Source organism: Triticum urartu, chromosome 1 (assembly GCF_003073215.2).
Source record: "Triticum urartu cultivar G1812 chromosome 1, Tu2.1, whole genome shotgun sequence".
In the NCBI taxonomy this organism is placed as follows: domain Eukaryota; kingdom Viridiplantae; phylum Streptophyta; class Magnoliopsida; order Poales; family Poaceae; genus Triticum; species Triticum urartu.
Genome location: NC_053022.1, coordinates 385076855 through 385094242, shown reverse-complemented (window position 1 = coordinate 385094242; position 17388 = coordinate 385076855). Strand labels below are relative to the sequence as shown.

Sequence of the window (17388 nt, the reverse complement as noted above, 5' to 3'; positions counted from 1 at the left end):
ATACAAGTCATTATTTTTTGAATATTCAGTGAGTTATAAAATATACTAACCATGGTTGCAATCATATTTGCATATCCAAAGAAATCACTAACAACAAGGATACCCTGCACAACAACCACAACCACTAATTAAAGTTGATGGGCAAAACAATGAACATAAAACGAATGAGGATTTTCATCTAACACCGGTTTTAAGCCATTTAGATGAAAAATTAGGAATCCCCCATAAATGTTACTTGAAAATGTCAATTCTACTAAAAATTACAAACATCTAATAAAACCGTTACAATTATCAATTTTGTTGTTCGTAAATTATTTTGTGAGTTTATTGAGTTTCCAGTCTTTTGTTGAATATTTATGCTCATTGACAAGGTCAAGTCGGCTCCGATGGGGAGCCGTGACAACATCTGGTTCTGGCGGCAGTAGTAGCCCTTCGGTGGCCTTAGAATTTTGGGCATGATCTTTATGATGTTTGAGATGCTTCGTGCTTTTGATGAATCTTTATAATGCATCTGATTCTTTTGGCAAAAATGATAATTTATGGTTGGATATAGAGTCGCATGGCCTTAGAATTTTGGGCGTGATCTTTATGATGTTTGAGATGCTTCGTGCTTTTGATGAACCTTTATAATACATCTGATTCTTTTGGCAAAAATGATAATTTATGGTTGGATATAGAGTCGCATGGTTGAATGATTATGGTTCCAACTTCCAAATAAAAAAGGCACACAGCTCAATAAATAAAATAAAATAAAGGCACATGAAGCACGTTACATGCTGCAGAGACACTGTGGTGCACTGGAGGATTATAATGGGGATCGACGACGAAACTGCGACGCGAGTGGCTGCGCATCCTCCGTCCGTTAACGTCGAGGCCAGCGACTCTACGGCCAGCTAATCCCGGGAGCGCGGCGATCCCGTGTGTGGCGAGCAGCGCGTGAGAGCTACAGCGCGATTTGCCCGGCCGGCGACCCGGCCCCTTTGCTCCCCGATGGAGACGACGGCCGATGGCGTGGTCGATCGATCGTGTGCGCGTACGCCGGTACGCGGCGGACAGCGACGAGCAGAGGCGGGCCTGTGTGGTCGCAGGTGAGCGCGCGCGGTTGTAAAGGGGAGGGAGATGCGATGCGAGGAAGGGGAGGGGAGGATTCGCGGGCGGCGCCGGCGCGTGGGGCGGCCGGACGGGTGATCGATCAGTTTAGTCAAGTGGTTCGTGACGACGGTGCTCCTATACATATGCACGTACTACATCTGTATGCATATGCATCCAAGATTCCCAGTGTATACGCGGATCCGATTCTTGGACATATGCCATAGTCAGTTGCATATGATGTGGCTCATCTTTGCTGGAAAGGCGCTCGCCTCTTCGACGATGCTAATCTCGTGGAAAGTTCGGAACTTCTGAACGAGCGCAAGCAACGCCAGGGTTACTGTCAAGATTACAAGGGAAAGCTCCATTATGGGCGGCCGCAGGAGCAAAACATCTGTCTAGTTCAATGCCAGAAGAATTGTCATACCTTTCACCGCTTTGTGGTTCATATTCTAAACTTGTAATGAAATTGACAAACCTTTTGGCTCGTTTTAAAAGTAAAATAAAATATGCCGTGGATTATTTCCTTGAGCGGTGTACGATGTTGTTCTTGATGGCATGACATGTCTTGCTTCTGTACAGTGGCTTTGCTAACGTCGCACCTCTGGTCTGATCGGGATTACGAGTACTGCTAACACTAGAAATCAATTACCTGGCGTAGCTGTCCCGCGCGCGCCGGGGTCGGCTTTGGCAAACGCGACCGGCCGATGCCATGTGACGTGCAGGTGCGCGCGCGCGCGCGCGTGCGTACGGCGCGACGTGGATGCCTCCCTCCGTCCGCGCCCCTCGCTGCCGCTGCCGCTGCCACCCAAAGCCGCGATGCTCTCCTGGTCGCCCACCGGAAGCGATCAGCGATCACATCGCGCGCGGGCGCGCCGACACGGCCAGTCCTTCGATTGATTCCGTCTCCCACGGGCTGAGATGTGTGGTCTTTATGCATGCTGCGTAGGTGATCAACGTGCGTCCGGCCGGCCAGCATGCACCCGCTGTGTGGCATAGAGTACCTCGTTCTGTTCGGCGCTCCACCATTCGATCCAGCAACTGACGACGTGACAACGGAAGGATACATCGTCGTACCTCTCCACATATGCAAAGCTGCTGGCTGCCGCACCAGTTGCACGCACGGCCTTCCGGCGACCGCGGAGAGACATTTACGTGAGTAACTTGGCTGATACTACCTCTGTTCATTTTTATAAGATGTTTTAGACGTTTAGACGCTGTTCAAAACAGTACAAAGCAAGCAGTCTGAAACGTCTTATAAAAACAAAGAGAGGAAGTACTTTTTTTCCTTGGGTTTTGGGAAGGCCGTTCCAGCCCACACAAGCATGTCAAGGTCCGTCACAACTCCATTGCCACACTGGCGACTCACTCTTGTCTCCAAAAAAAAAAACTGGCGACTCACTCAGGATACTCTGTTCCTCGTTATTACTGATATTGATGCTACACAAAAAAGAAGCACGCACCACCAATTTTCCAAGTTCCCCTCATAAGGGCATCTCTAAAGCGGACCCCAAATCGTCCGCAAACATCCGGCCCGAGCTGTTTGTACGTGGTTTGTCAGTCAATGGCGTCCTTCATCGGTTCACGGAGTCCTTCTAATCGGCGCTTCCGCCGCCCGTTCATGCTCATGAAGCTATGTACTCGGGCTGGCCCAACGTGTTGGGCGCTCGCCACTTCCTTCACTCGCTCGGCTCGTGGCTTGGTTCCTTCGGTCGCTTATGACTTGATTCGCTCATTAACGGTTTCCGATCAACCATTAATTGTTTGACCGTTGACTTTTAAAACGGTTGATCTAGAAAAAAACGCAAACTTGAAAATAATTCATGAATTTGAAAAGAATGTGGGTTTGAAAAAAATTTGTGGATTGAAAAAATGTCACAGATTTGAAAAAGGTTCATGAAACTGAGAAAAGTTCGTCAATTTGAAAAAAGCTCATGGGTTTAAAAAGCTCAAGGATTTGAGAAAGGTTCGTGATTTTTCTAAAAAAAATGCAAATTTGGAAACATTCACGAATTTGAAGAAAGTTCGCGAGTTCAAAAATAGTTTACGGATTTAAGAAAAGTTCACAAAACTGAAAAATGCTCGTGTTTGTAAAATGTTCATGAATTTTAAAAATGCTCGTGTATTTAATAGAAGTTTATGTATTTGAAAATGTTCAAAAAATAAGAAAGGATAAAACTGAACAGAAACCAGTAGAAAACCCCAAAATGCAAATCGTAGGGAAAAAAACCCAAACCAAAGCTAACTGTGACGTTACATGGGTCGGCCCAATGCGATACCCAGTGGCGGAGCTTGATCGAAAAAGTTGGGCGGGCCAGACTAAAGAAGAGCATATATTTTTTTTCAAATTCTGAATCATAAGGACATATTGCAAGCACCCAGGTCACAATATTGATCTAGCAATATGCATATATGTACCAAAGTACAGTTCAACCATGACACACTATTAAGTTAACTAATAGAAAAGTGCTTAGACCTTGGTTATGTTGTTGTTCAGGTTCACTTGTTTGAACTCGTCCATCTATGTTATGTTGTTGTTCAGGTTGTTGCTGTTCCAATTCAAGCAAGGGCAATGCATGGTCTTCCTCAAGTTCAGTTATATCATCTCTTTTCCTTTTAAACACTAGGTCAATTCTTCTCCGAGTCCAATTTTCCTTGCCCATGATTACCTATGTTGCAATTTGCATAAGATCAGGCTATTAGTTATCACTAGCAGTAGCAGACCTGATCACTGAATGTATGAAACTAAACAAAATCAGACTAGTGTGGCCCTGCTGGTTGGTGTTGTGTGTGAAGGGTGATGCGGCAGGGGCAGAACCGGGGACTGGGCAGGAGGGAGTTGGAGGAGAACAGCTGCAAGATCCTGGCAGGCGTCGCCGCGGTGTTAGCTTTGCGAATCATGAGACAGTGGGCGACTGGGTGGCCCGACCGCGCGAGGGGGCAGGGCAAGGGCGAGGCAGTGAGGGCTAGGCGAGATCCCGTGGGGCGCGAGCGTCTCCGGCGGTTGCTCCCCGAGACAGCGGGCGTCGCGTTCCGTGCTCCATGTCAACGGCGGCTACATGCTGAGAGGATGGGGAATTGGGGGATGTGTGTGCAGGGAGCTCCTAGTTGGCGCCTTCTGCGCCGGTTACCTTAAGTGGCGCATGTAGGGCGTCGTTGCTGGGCTGTTTCTTCGCTGGCCCAAGTAGTTGAGCGCTTATACTGTTTCTTTCGACTGTTTCTTCGTTCTGCTGTTTGTTCGTTCTGCTGTTTCTTCTACCTTTCGACAATACAATTCGAACTGCAAATTTCTTTCCGAATATGTATGAAATGAAATATGCTTGAACAAAATATGGAACGAACTTTCTTAACAATGGAAAAATCTCCATAAGTCACAGAAACCTGCTGATTGAAATCTTTAAGAATTTGGATCTGGCTTCCAATAATTTAGTTGTTTGAAAGGAAAATTCTTTGTAAGAAGTACAACTGAATTTAGAAATTAATGCTCTGGACAGATTTCGAACATGTGCGGTTTCACTAACAAACGAGTTCTGCTAACCACTCGGACTACTTACGACTAGTGATAGGTAACAGCGCAAATTATGTAATAACAGTGTTGCAGTGCTATTTTATTGGGCAAAACTGTACCAATTGCTATTTTTTGAATTATTTGACAAACAAAAATCGTGAATTTGAATAGGTTCATACATTTCGAACAAAGTTCATTGATTTTCAAGAAAAGTTCACAAACTTGAAAAACGTTCATCAATTTTCAAACAAAAGTTCATCGATTTTGAATATGTTCATCGAAATTTGAAAAAAGTTCATCGAAATTGAAAAAAGTTCATGGATTTCAAAATTAGTTCATCAATTTTCAAGAAAAGTTCACAAACTTGAAAAAAGTTCATCAATTTTTAAACAAAAAGTTCAGCAAATTTGAAAAAGTTCATCGAAATTTAAAAAAAGTTCATGGATTTTCAAGAAAAGTTCATCAATTTTCTAGAAAAGTTCACAAACTTGAAAAAAAGTTCATTGAGATTGAAAAAAGCTCATGAATTTTCGAAGAAAGTTCATCGAGTTTGAAAAACAAGTTCATGATTTTTTTAGAAAATTTCACAAAAATTGAAAAACAGTTCATGGATTTTTGAAATGTTCACAATGGAAAAAGTTGACTGGATTTGGAAAAAAGGTTCGTCAAATTTGGAAAGAAATCATCGATTTTTTTAAAAAAGTGCATCATTATCAAAAAAGTTCATTGCATTTGAAAAAAAGTCCATTCAAAAATACAGAAGGAACAGATTCAAAGGAAAAAAGAACACAGATTTAAAAAATGAAAAAAAATAAGAATACCCGGATAACAACCGCCCCGGAAATGACCAATGAACCGTGAAAAAACCGGCTTGGGAAGTTTTTTGACGCTTCCCAAAACCAAGGGATTCCCGCGATTGAAGATACAAATAAAAACAAAAAAAAGCCAGTTACGAAACAGTGGTTGTTCGATGGCCTAGAGGTAGCTGTGTTGGGGTCGCTGCAACTGATCGTGAGTTCGAACTTCCGCGACGCACATTTTTTGAACTTCTAAACAGAAAAGAAGAAGATATACATGGGCCGGCCCAGGTCACAGCGGCTGCAGGCGCCCGTTTGCGAAATGCCCTATAACGGGCGCCTGCAGCGCTAAATAGGAAATGCCTGGTAGCTGTGTTAGTTCGAAGGGAGCTCCTATACAGCGCCGATTCGCGCCGCTGGCGCCTGCACGGACACGAACTGGGCCGGCCCAGGAAACGCAGCGAGGCACAGCTAGGTAGGTTGTTGGATCGCAAAAAATGCAAAAAAGCAAGGTAGAACAGGGATTCGATCTCTGGTCGCCTGTGCGGTAACATTCGAACACAACCACTAGGCCGACCTCCCTACACTGTTCATTTGGAGGGCAAATAACATTACTATATACACAGCCTATTATGCTTATTATTTTATGATGAAATGAAATAAAAAAATAAAAATGAATGCACAATATAAAAAACGTGAATTTCAAAGAAAGTTCATAAAATTTAAAAGGTTCGTACAAACTGAAAAAAAATCATGAATTTGAGAGAACTTCACAAATTTTTAAAAAGTTCACAAAAATTAGGATAAAGTTCATGGAATTTCGAAAAAAGTTCATCAATTTTGAAAATAGTTCACCGATTTTGAAAAAAAAGTTCACCAACTTAAAAAAGTTCATCGATTTTGAATAAAAAATTTCATCAAATTTGAAAAAACAGTTCACTGATTTTGAAAAAAGTTCGTTGATTTTGAAAAGAGTTCATCAAAAATTGAAAAAAGTTCATCGCTTTGGAAAAAGTTCATCAAAATTGAAAAAAAGTTCATCGATTTTGAGAAAAAGCTCGTTGATTTTGAAAACAAGTTCATGAAATTTGAAAAAAGCTTCATCCAATTTGAAAAAGTTCATAGAATTTCAAAAAAGTTCATCGAATATGAAAAAAAGTTCATCGAATTCAAAGGGATGCAAGGGGAACCTGGTCGTACAAAAAGGAAAAAACAGAAAACAAAAGAGAAAAAAGGAAAAAGGAAAAAAGGAAACAAGTAAAGGAGAGGAAACGTTATAACTGTTCAGGATCAGCTGCGTGGTGGGGTGGTAACGAAAGGATGTAGCGACGAGCGACGTCCCAGGTTCGATTCGCAACCTGCTGCATAATTTTTTGCGTTCTAAAAACATAGAAGAAAAAAACCACAGGCACCCCTAGATGGGCCGGCCCATCACGGAGCGCTGCAGGCGCCAGTTTGCGAAATGCACACAAACGGGCGCCTGCAGCGCTAAATAGGAAATGCCTAGTTCGAATTTCCGCGGCGCACATTTTTTGAACTTTTAAACAGAAAAGAAGAAGATATACATGGGCCGGCCCAGGTCGCAGCGGCTGCAGGCGCCCGTTTGCGAAATGCCCTATAACGGGCGCCTGCAGCGCTAAATAGGAAATGCCGCGTGTGCATGTTCGTGCGTGAGACGAGGGGATGGTGATTCTGTGTCTGTTCGTGGGCTGGGCTAAGACGACATATAGGTAAAATATTTTTTGTTAAATTCCTGGGCGGGCCGTGGCCCGATTTAGCCCCTACAGAGCTCCGCCCCTGCCGATACCAACAATGAACTAAACCCCCCTAAAAAAAGCAACGAACCAGACGGTTCATTAAGCGTTGAATAGGATCACGTTGGTCCGCACGTTCGTTTTTCTTGTAAACCGGAAGCAAATTTAGGGAGGGGAGTTTTGCCGGAGTCCTAACCTCCGCCGTGTAGCACTCCAACACCCCCACCCACCCAAACCACACTTGGACCCCATGTCTCCATCCCTTCCCCCATTCTCCGCATCCGCTTCCTCCCTGGCCGACGCCGATGCTGTACCACCTCGGGCATCTGTAAGCCCTTGCCAGACCTCTATGGCCTTCTTCTCTACGCCACTGTTCCACACCTCTCGTTCGTCCCCCGCGTAGGTACCATTCACCCCTGGGATGTCGTCCGTGGGGTCACCAGGCCCGACAAGTGTTTGGTGAAATGCTCGTGCTAATTTTTTGATAATTTTTCTTCCCTCTTTGAAGCAATGGATTCAGACATGGAGTACATCTATGAGCGTTATGTCAAGTCGTCTAATGACTCATTCGGTGAGGAGGACTATGCAGATGAAACAACGATGATGCAGACGCGGAGCCTGCGGAAGAGCATGTTTGCAATTCAAGGGGTCGATCAAGGGTCATCGAGTGCTGAATCGGAACAGGGCACGAGGGCATTTGACACTGATGGACGACTACTTTGCCCCCAATGCCCTATTCATGGACAATTTTTGCCGACACTTTCGGGTTCGAAAAAATTTGGTCGGGCGCCTCTACAATGGCGTCCGGGTCTACGAAGACTACTTCATATTGAAGAAGGATGTCATAGAAAGAATTGGATTCTCTGGTTACCCTGAGTGCACATTTGCGCTGCGGATGCTTGCCTATGGCACGACCGCAGATTTGTGGGACAAATACCTCTGGATGTCTGAGAGCAAATGCAGAGACGCCATGGTGAGGTTTACTATGGTGGTCGAGATGATTGGACCTACCTGAGAGAACCAACTGTCGCAGACACCGCAAGGCTGATGGCATTGTCCGAAATAAGAGGATGGCTAGCTATGCTCAAATCTCTTATTGCATGCACTGAAGATGAAAAAAGTATCCAAAGTTCTACAATGACAATATCAGGGCCATGTAAAGAAGCCCATCATCATTCTTTGGGATGTCCAGATCTCACAATGACATCAGGATGCCGCAACTGTCCTCATTGTTTGGTAGGCTGACTGAAAGACAAGCTCCTCCGTGCAACTATACTGTCAATTTACATGACTACGGCGACTATCTGGTTGATGGTATATATCATTGATCTTCATGAAGAACATCTCTGAACATGTTGGTAAGAAAAAAGCTCACTTTGCCCCAAGATAAGGAGGTAGACATGATGTGGAGAAGGCATTTGAAAGCCCCGTTTTGCATTTGCTTGTGGACCTGCTAAACAATGGGATCCGGAGACCTTATGAGAGGTGTTGACATGTTGTATAATAATGCACAACGTGATCGTGTTGGATGAGGGTGAAGATGTTGCTGGAGAATTTGAGAACATGTTTGATCCTATCCAACTACCAAATCAGAATATGGCCACACTTGATGAGTTTGTCTAAATGCATAACACATTCGATATCAAACAACTCATGAGCATCCGTGGACCGGTGAAGGGGATAATTAGAACATATGTATGAGTTGAATTCAAGTTTAAACCATTTTATTTTGAAACTTAGTTTGATTGTAATATTTACAATTCAACTACTGGGCATTTATTTTTCACTCTGAACCTTCTCAAAGATTTGATATGCTACTATATTATTCTGAGCGTCACGGATTTAAGAAAGAAACATCAAGTTTGAAATATCTTATTTTAAAACTTTAGTTGGATTGTAATATTTACAATTGACCTACGGTGGCATTTTAATATCTAAACTCCTCAAAGATTTGATAAAATAAATTATTTTCACTGATGCGGACTTAAGAACAAAAAACAAGTGCGGACATTTAGGGGAGATGTTGGAGGACCGGCTTCAGTATCCATGTCCACCAACAAACAATGTGTCCATTTTGGGGGTCGGCATTGGAGATGCCCTAAACGAACTGACTTTTAGGTTTCGAACCACCAGTATGACTGAAGACCGGGCTGATCTAATCTGAACGCAAACGAATCACAAATGTCATGCCAGTGCAGGGATTTTACTATCCTTCAGTTTTTCAACATAATTCAGATTTGTTGGCGAAGAATCACAAATGTCATCAGTGCGGCGCTGCACCGTAAGAGGACAAATCGGCACAATCTTCCTGCAGAGCATCAGAGTTTACAATTGAAAGTTCATTTCCAGACGAACCAACACACACACACACACGGACACAATGTACAGATCCTTCCGAAGAGCAGCAATTATTCGGCGACAACGACCAGCTTGCCTTCTTGGGAGTTTCAGCTTTTCTGCAACACCAACAAACAGTCAGCTATCTGACCATCTCTCTCAGTCTACTTACGTTATACAGCTTTGAGATAAATGTGTTCTCTCTGTCTACAAACAACTGATGTACTCCCTCCGTAAAGAAATATAAGAGCGTTTAGATCACTATTTTAGTGATCTAAACGCTCTTATATTTGTTTACAGAGGGGGTAGTTATACAGTTTTGAAGATATAAATATATGGTCACTCGAGTTAGTTCTGATGTCTGAACAAGCACGGGGGATTCTTCATTGTACCATATGATTCAGTGTGCGTGTCATGTGAAAAGAAGAGATTTTGCTGTTGGCATACCTTCAATGGGCGACTTATGTGCTTGTACTGCCCAGATCGAAGTCCATAGTGTAATCATACTCAATGGTGGGTATGACAGAAGCCATGAATTTGAGAAATATGAAAAGGTACCTATTCAGGAGAGGAGTCATGGATTAGATACCGGTCAAGAAGAGTGCTCTGCCTTCTACCATGGATGGAAGCAATAACCAAATGGTATATGCATATATAGAACATTACTTGTCAACTTCTGGTGCACCTCCTTGAGACACTATAACATCAATGATCTTTTTCATCACAGCAGCGTGCTTGCAAGGATGCACTGAAGCGTGCTGTCCCACTAACAGGTGAGGGTGGTCTTCGATAGTCACCTGTATCCACAAATAAAAACTGATGGTTTAGGCACCACCACAATGCCAATTGTAGGAAAAGGAAGGGGGCATGGAAATGCTTGATAAACTACGCGAGCAAGAGACAGCCATTTGAAGGCTATTCAACAAAAATATAACCACAAACCTACTATTAAGGAAACTCTTACACTGAAGACGCTTTCATTGGCTTATCATGATTCACAAAAGGCCTACTACCGAACCATATAAACACAACTTGAATAACAGGATGGAGAAAACACAACATGCATGAAACAGAACCACAAAACCTAATATCTGGACTCTAAAGCCGAAATGTTGAAAGATAGCAGAAATTCTGGAACACTATACCATGGAAGAATTACAAATGAATAATTGCCGAGTATTTTCTAAAGTACGCTCTCTGCTTCTTTGGGTTAATATGCACAGTATTATATGACACTGGAGGCTATGTACTACCTCTGTAAAGAAATATAAAGATCCTTTAGATTACTACTTTAGTGATCTAAACGATCCTTTAGAAATTATAAGCATGGCTATTAAGGAAGTCACGAATGCCGACTTACTGAAGTGGAATAAATTAGCTATCTGCGTATTTCACTTGACATGTCAGAAAACCGAGGTAAATAAAACAAGATAGCTAGAAATTTACCGTTTTGTGTGCATGGTCTTGACTGATATCTTGAAACACAAGTTCAGGCTTTAATGGCATTCTTGCCTACAATGGCGAACAAATAAAGCACATCAAGTTTAGCTGCAGCAAGCAAGACAACAATAACTACATGTAAAATGCAGTCCCTGTGTGCACAAATACTTTACCTCATCATAGCCAGTAAGCCAGACACGTGGAGTTTGGTAGTACTTGTCATATCTGCAGTAGAAGAACTACTTACATACTTTTCCAATAAAAGCGTGAAACACACAATAATGATACGACAAAGCAAACAGAACTAAGTGGGCGATCTAGTTAAGCAATGAACTATGGTAATCCTTCAACACAATAGCATTTAGTTACTTCTTAAAAAATTGCAAAATATATGGCAAATCGGATGTGTATCACGTGAACCATAACTCGCTGTGCTCCAAGCAGGCCGGCTTTAGAAGAACACATAAATTTCCACTTATGCATGGTTGTAGCTACGACTAGTACAGAACTACACACCAATCAAACAACTAGGCACTATCACTAACCAATTAAGGAAGAGTTAAATCAAAATACACAGCTAAGATAAAGGAGCTTACGTGATGCTGACATCATATGTTCTGGTCAGAAGAATGTTGTCATCATCCGGCTCTTCCGCGACAAAATATGAAGGCTGAGGGGTAGCCTGAAATGAGATGAGAAAGGCAAAACAGGAATCGTTAATAGTTCTGAACTTTGTCAGCCTTGCTTATAGCATATCAATGATAGGTTCATGGCCTCACTGTGGAATGATCTCCTGTGTCTTCATAGGTGTCCATATCAGGTATATCCTCCTCGTCATCTGGCTTTTCACCAGCACCAAAGTACGAGGGAATAGATTTGATCTCTTCGACTTTCCCTATGTCCAATGTATCCATAGATGGTATGTCCTCCTCCTCTTTTGACTCTGATGCTAAACATTACCAACAGAAGAAACAAAAAAGAGTTCAGCCCATACAGTCGGCAGTGTAAAACAAAGCAGCATTGAAACTGAGAAATCAACCTTGCAGCCCATGTGTTGCGAGCCAGCCTTCGCCATCCTCATCATCATCGAGAACAACCTCAGCTCCCGCTGCATCATACTCTTCCTCGACCGCCACAGCTCGTCTTAGGCAGGGCACTGCCAACAGAACCAAATTTAGGAGTACACTTGTAATAAGAACAATAATGAGCAACCAACCCAGCTTTTCTGAAGCCAGGACCGTTCTACTAACTATGTCGCTATTCATCTTTTTCATTCATCAGCCAATTATGTTTGACTAGCAGTACAGAAATATGCCTAGACAAACATGCCTGCTACACTTGTAACTACCCATCGATACATGGGGATAACAATCATTCTATCCTCCAGCGCAGCATCCACCAAATTGAACGAAATACTAGACAGGAAGTATGGATCGCATCTTGACGCAATTCAATTCGACAGCAGCATACCGTTCCTGGTGACGAGGAACTGCTTATCGGAGGGGAGGTACGGCTTCCTCTTGCTCGGATCGCCCGCCTCCCTGCACAACACAGACACCCACCAAACGATCAGATCAATCAGACGCCCCACCCCCACCCGGAAACCGCCCAAAATCCCTGAACCGCGGAGGCGAGGGGACGCACCAGGACCAGGTGGGGCACTTGGACACGAGGTTGTCGCCGGCGAGGATGAACTCGGGGACGGAGAGGACGCCCTTCTCGAGGAACGCCGAGACGGTGCGCGGGCCCGTGACCCGCTCCACCGTCCCCTTGTAGAGCTCGTAGACCTTCTGCTTCACCTGCATCGTCGCCGCCTCGCCTCGCCTCGCCTCGTTGCTTCCTGTCGACGGGGACGAAGGGGGAAGCGTGGGAGAGGGGAGGAGAAGGAGGAGGGGGAGGATGGGTTTCGTTTGCCTCGAGCAGAAGGCACCGGCGAGAAGGTGGAGCAGGGCACAGCCGTCTCTGCTGTTTTCTGGTAGTACGCCACCGGAGTTTTTTCTGAGGAGGAGTACGCTACCGGAGTTGGAACACGCACGATGTAGGAGTTGGAGCCGGGGTGTGGTGGTTGCCTGGTTGGGTGGGTCGGGCTCGAGCCAGCTCCTTAGTTTATAGGCCCTGGCCCTGGCCCAGATCCGACGTAGGTTTCAGGATGCCCAAGGCACAACCAAATCAGTTTATGAATACCTTGAGGTTATCTTAAAAAAAATGAATACCTTGAGAGAAATATTGCTGGGTGCAATTATAAATGGATTTGGAAAGCAAAAATCCTTCTCAAAATCCAAATCTTCCTATGGCAACTGTTTCGGGATGTTGTCTTGACAAGAGATGTCATGAGTAGAAGGCGGTGGGCTGGCACCCAGAATGCTCGTTCTGCAATGATAGAGACTTCTAAGCACCTTTTCATTACATGTCATGTAGCTAGAGTGGTTTGGAGGACGATGGGTTGTGCCTTGGGCACGGACAGATGTCCGAACAATATTTGGCAAAAAAAATTCTTGGTGTTATGTTTTCCTCCCTGATGGTGAGAGGTTTTACATCTTTGGATTAGCGGCCATATGTTGGGCAATTTGGAATTGTCGCAACCAAGCTACCTTTGAGCAAAAAAAACTCCTTTTATTGTGAGCTTTTCAGCATGTGGCTTCATTTTTTATTGGGCAGGTATGATGACTGGAGTGGATCGGGAGACGATGGAGCGGGGGGGGGGGCAAGATGCTGAGGGCCAGCACTTCAACCATGATGAGGATTTGCGCTACGCCAGGCGAGAAGATGCAGGACTGATGGGATCTCGGTTGTTGTAACGCCCACGATGCGGCTATATCTCCCACGTGTCGAAGCACGACTTAGAGGCATAACCGCATTGTAAGCAATGTCGCAAGTGGGGTAATCTTCACACAACCCATGTAATGAATAAGGAAAAGGAGTACATAGTTGGCTTACACTCGCCACGTCACACAATAGTATAAATATCATTACATTCATCGAGATACAAACAAGGTCCGACTACGGAACCAAAATAAAGAACAACCTCAAATGCAACAAAGTCCCCGATCGCCCCAACTGGGCACCACTACTGATCGTCTGGAAAGGAAACGTAGTATCGCCCTGAGTCCTCATCGAACTCCCACTTGAGCTCAGTCGAATCTCCTGGAGCGGTATCATCGGTCCCTGCATCTGGTTTTGGAAGTAATCTGTGAGTCACGGGGACTCAGCAATCTCACACCCTCGCGATCAAGACTATTTAAGCTTATAGGAAGGGTAAAAGGTATGAGGTGGAGCTGCAGCAAGCGACTAGCATATATGGTGGCTAACATACGTAAAAGAGAGCGAGAAGAGAAGGCAAAGGCACGGTCGAGAAACTATGATCAAGAAGTTATCCTAGAACAACCTACGATCAAGCATAACACGAGACCATGTTCTCTTCCCGGACTCCGCCGAAAAGAGACCATCACGGCCACACACTCTGTTGATTCATTTTAATTAAGTTAAGTTTCAGGTTATCTACAACCGGACATTAACAAATTCCCATCTTCCCATAACCACGGGCACGGCTTTCGAAAGTTCAAATCCCTGCAAGGGTGTCCCAACTTAGCCCATCACAAGCTCTCACGGTCAATGAAGGATATTCCTTCTCTAAAGACAATCCGATCAGACTCGGAATCCCGTTTACAAGACATCTCGACAATGGTAAAACTAAACTAGCAAAACCGCCCGAATGTGCCGACAAATCCCGATAGGAGCTGCACATATCTCGTTCTCAGGGCACACTCGGATAGGTCAAGCTACGAGTAAAACCAACACTCGAGTTACCCCAAGGTGGCCCCGCATGCTGCCCATTTCGGACCAACACTCAGAGGAGCACTGGCCTGGGGGGGGTTAAAATAAAGATGACCCTCGGGTTCCGGAACCCAAGGGAAAAGAGGCTAGGTGGCAAATGGTAAAACCAAGGTTGGGCATTGCTGGAGGAGTTTTATTCAAGGCGAACTGTCAAGGGGTTCCCATTATAACCCAACCGTGTAAGGAACGCAAAATCAAGGAACATAACACCGGTATGACGGAAACTAGGGCGGCAAGAGTGGAACAAAACACCAGGCATAAGGCCAAGCCTTCCACCCTTTATCAAGTATGTAGTTGCATTAAAGTAGACAAGATATAATAGTGATATCCCAACAATAAACATGTTCCAACAAGGAACAAACTCCAATCTTCACCTGCAACTAACAACACTATAAGAGGGGCTGAGCAAAGCGGTAACATAGCCAAACAACGGTTTGCTAGGACAAGGTGGGTTAGAGGTTTGATATGGCAATATGGGAGGCATGATAAGCAAGTGGTAGGTATCGTAGCATAGGCATAGCAATAGAGCGAGCATCTAGCAAGCAAAGATAGAAGTGATTTCGAGAGTATGGTCATCTTGCCTGCAAAGTCGAGTTGACGTTAGCTTGATCCTCGTAAGCGTACTCAACGGGCTCCTCGATCACGTACTCGTCTCCCAGCTCTACCCAAAGAAAAAACAACAAACAAAGGGAGACACAATCAACCACGTGCAATGCACAAGCAACATGATGCAAAACATGACATGATATGCGGGATGCGATATGTGGTGCATATGCATGCTTTGGAAAGGAATGATTGAACCTGGCCTCAACTTGGAAAACAAAGAGTGCCACTGGAAAGATGAGTTTATTTCGGTCGAAATCGATATAAAGATCACCGGAATCGGATGCACGGTTTGCAAATGGCAAGCAAAACAAATATGGCACCGATCTGCGATTAACAGCACGAGGCCATCTAAATGCATCAAGAACAACAAGCTACTGCACTCTAACATAGCAGCAAAATACATGGCAGGGATCCACTCAAGATGCTTGACAAAAGATGAACACTGTGAAAGTGCGTTATATCGACTAGAGGGGGGGTGAATAGGCGATTTTTATGAAATTCTTCACTGAGGAATTTGCCGGTGAGGAAATTCCTTAGCGAAGAACTACTAGTAGCGGAATAAGTACTCAAAGGTAAACATAACAGAATACAAGCATAGTCATCATGATGAAATGAAGATAGGCACAAAGTACAGGAAGCGTAATCACAGGATAACACAGGATGAAGACAAACAGACTGAAGAAATTGAAATGTGGAAATTGAGAAAGTCTTCAGTCAAAGTCTTCAAACATAGATATGAACAAACATACAACACAGTTATGAGGAAATGAAAGAGTTGAGGAAATAGAACCAGTAAGCTCGATGAAGACAATGATTTGGTAGACCAGTTCCAACTGTTGTCTCAGTTGTACGTCTGGTTGGAGCGGCTGAGTATTTAAACTCGAGGACACACAGTCCCGGACACCCAGTCAAGGACACTTAGTCCAAGACACCCAGTCCTCACCATATTCTCCTTGAACTAAGGTCACACAGACCTCGTCCAATCACTCGTGGTAAGTCTTCAAGCGACTTCCAAAACTTCACAAACTTGGTCACTCGGCGATCCACAATTCCTCTTGGATGCTCTAGACCATGACGCCTAACCATCTGGAAGAAGCACAGTCTTCAAAGGTAACAAGCGTCGGATCCACTCAGGATCAATCTCTTCAGTGATGCTCAATCACTTGGGGTTTGTAGGTGTTTGGGTTTTGGGTTTTTGGTTTTTCCTCACTTGATGATTTTCGCTCAAAGTCCTTGGAGGATGGGTTGCTCTCAAATGACAAGTGTCAGTTTCTCTCGGAGCAGCCAACCAGCTAGTGGTTGTAGGGGGGGCTATTTATAGCCTAGGGAGCAGCCTGACATGATAAAACATAAATGCCCTTCAATGATATGACCGTTAGGTGGATAGATATTTTGGGACAGCTGGCGCATAGCACAGCAACAGTCGGAATTTTGAGTAGTAAAATCCTGAGGGCTATCATGTTCCTCACTGTGTAGGCAATCCGCACTGGTGAATTCCTAACTCCTCAGTCAGGACAAATTCCTCAGAGACCAGAAGAACTTCATCTCTGTCAATGAAGAAATTGACTGAACTGTATGAGATTTCCAATGGCTTCACTCGAAGGGATTGGTAGGTGTGGGATTTTAAGTTGAGCATCACATGCAAATTTTTCCTTAGTATTTCCTCGACCCCTTTAACAGTACGGTGTTTCCTATGACTTGAGAAAGAGAAAAACAAAACTATGAACACGAAAGTCTTCAAGCTTCATATTTCTCGCATGAATATCAAGTCTTCATGGACACACCAATTTCTTCACTTTCAAAGTCTTCATGAAAGTCTTCAGAAATACCAAAATCTTCAGTCGAAGATATTCATTTTTAGGGGTCGACTTTTCCTGTAAATATCAAACTCCTCATAGACTTATAGACCTGTGTACACTCACACACGCATTAGTCCCTTAACCTATAAGTCTTCAATACACCAAAATCACTAAGGGGCACTAGATGCACTTACAATCTCCCCCTTTTTGGTGATTGATGACAA

General features: G+C 44.1%; 1 protein-coding gene across 1 annotated transcript; it reads right to left on the bottom strand.

The window, feature by feature from the left end:
• Nucleotides 1–9321: 9321 nt before the first annotated feature.
• Nucleotides 9322–12979, bottom strand: LOC125513888 (autophagy-related protein 3-like). The gene is made up of 10 exons (XM_048679102.1): nt 12570–12979; nt 12396–12466; nt 11965–12081; nt 11705–11874; nt 11522–11607; nt 11099–11150; nt 10932–10997; nt 10152–10282; nt 9933–10043; nt 9322–9604 (listed from the first exon to the last, which is right to left on the bottom strand). The coding sequence occupies exons 1-9, from the start codon at nt 12728–12730 to the stop codon at nt 9947–9949; spliced, it is 951 nt and encodes a 316-aa protein (XP_048535059.1). The 5' UTR covers nt 12731–12979; the 3' UTR covers nt 9322–9604; nt 9933–9946.
• Between the last annotated feature and the right edge of the window lie 4409 nt (nt 12980–17388).

Bases quoted from the DNA above. Each gene is read 5' to 3' on its own strand.
- LOC125513888 (XM_048679102.1), bottom strand. From the start codon at position 12,730: ATGCAGGTGAAGCAGAAGGTCTACGAGCTCTACAAGGGGACGGTGGAG. The intron at 11,151-11,521 runs GTAAGCTCCTTT...CTTCTACTGCAG, and splicing joins ACATATGATGTCAGCATCAC to ATATGACAAGTACTACCAAA. The intron at 10,044-10,151 runs GTAATGTTCTAT...TCTCCTGAATAG, and splicing joins GGTGCACCAGAAGTTGACAA to GTACCTTTTCATATTTCTCA.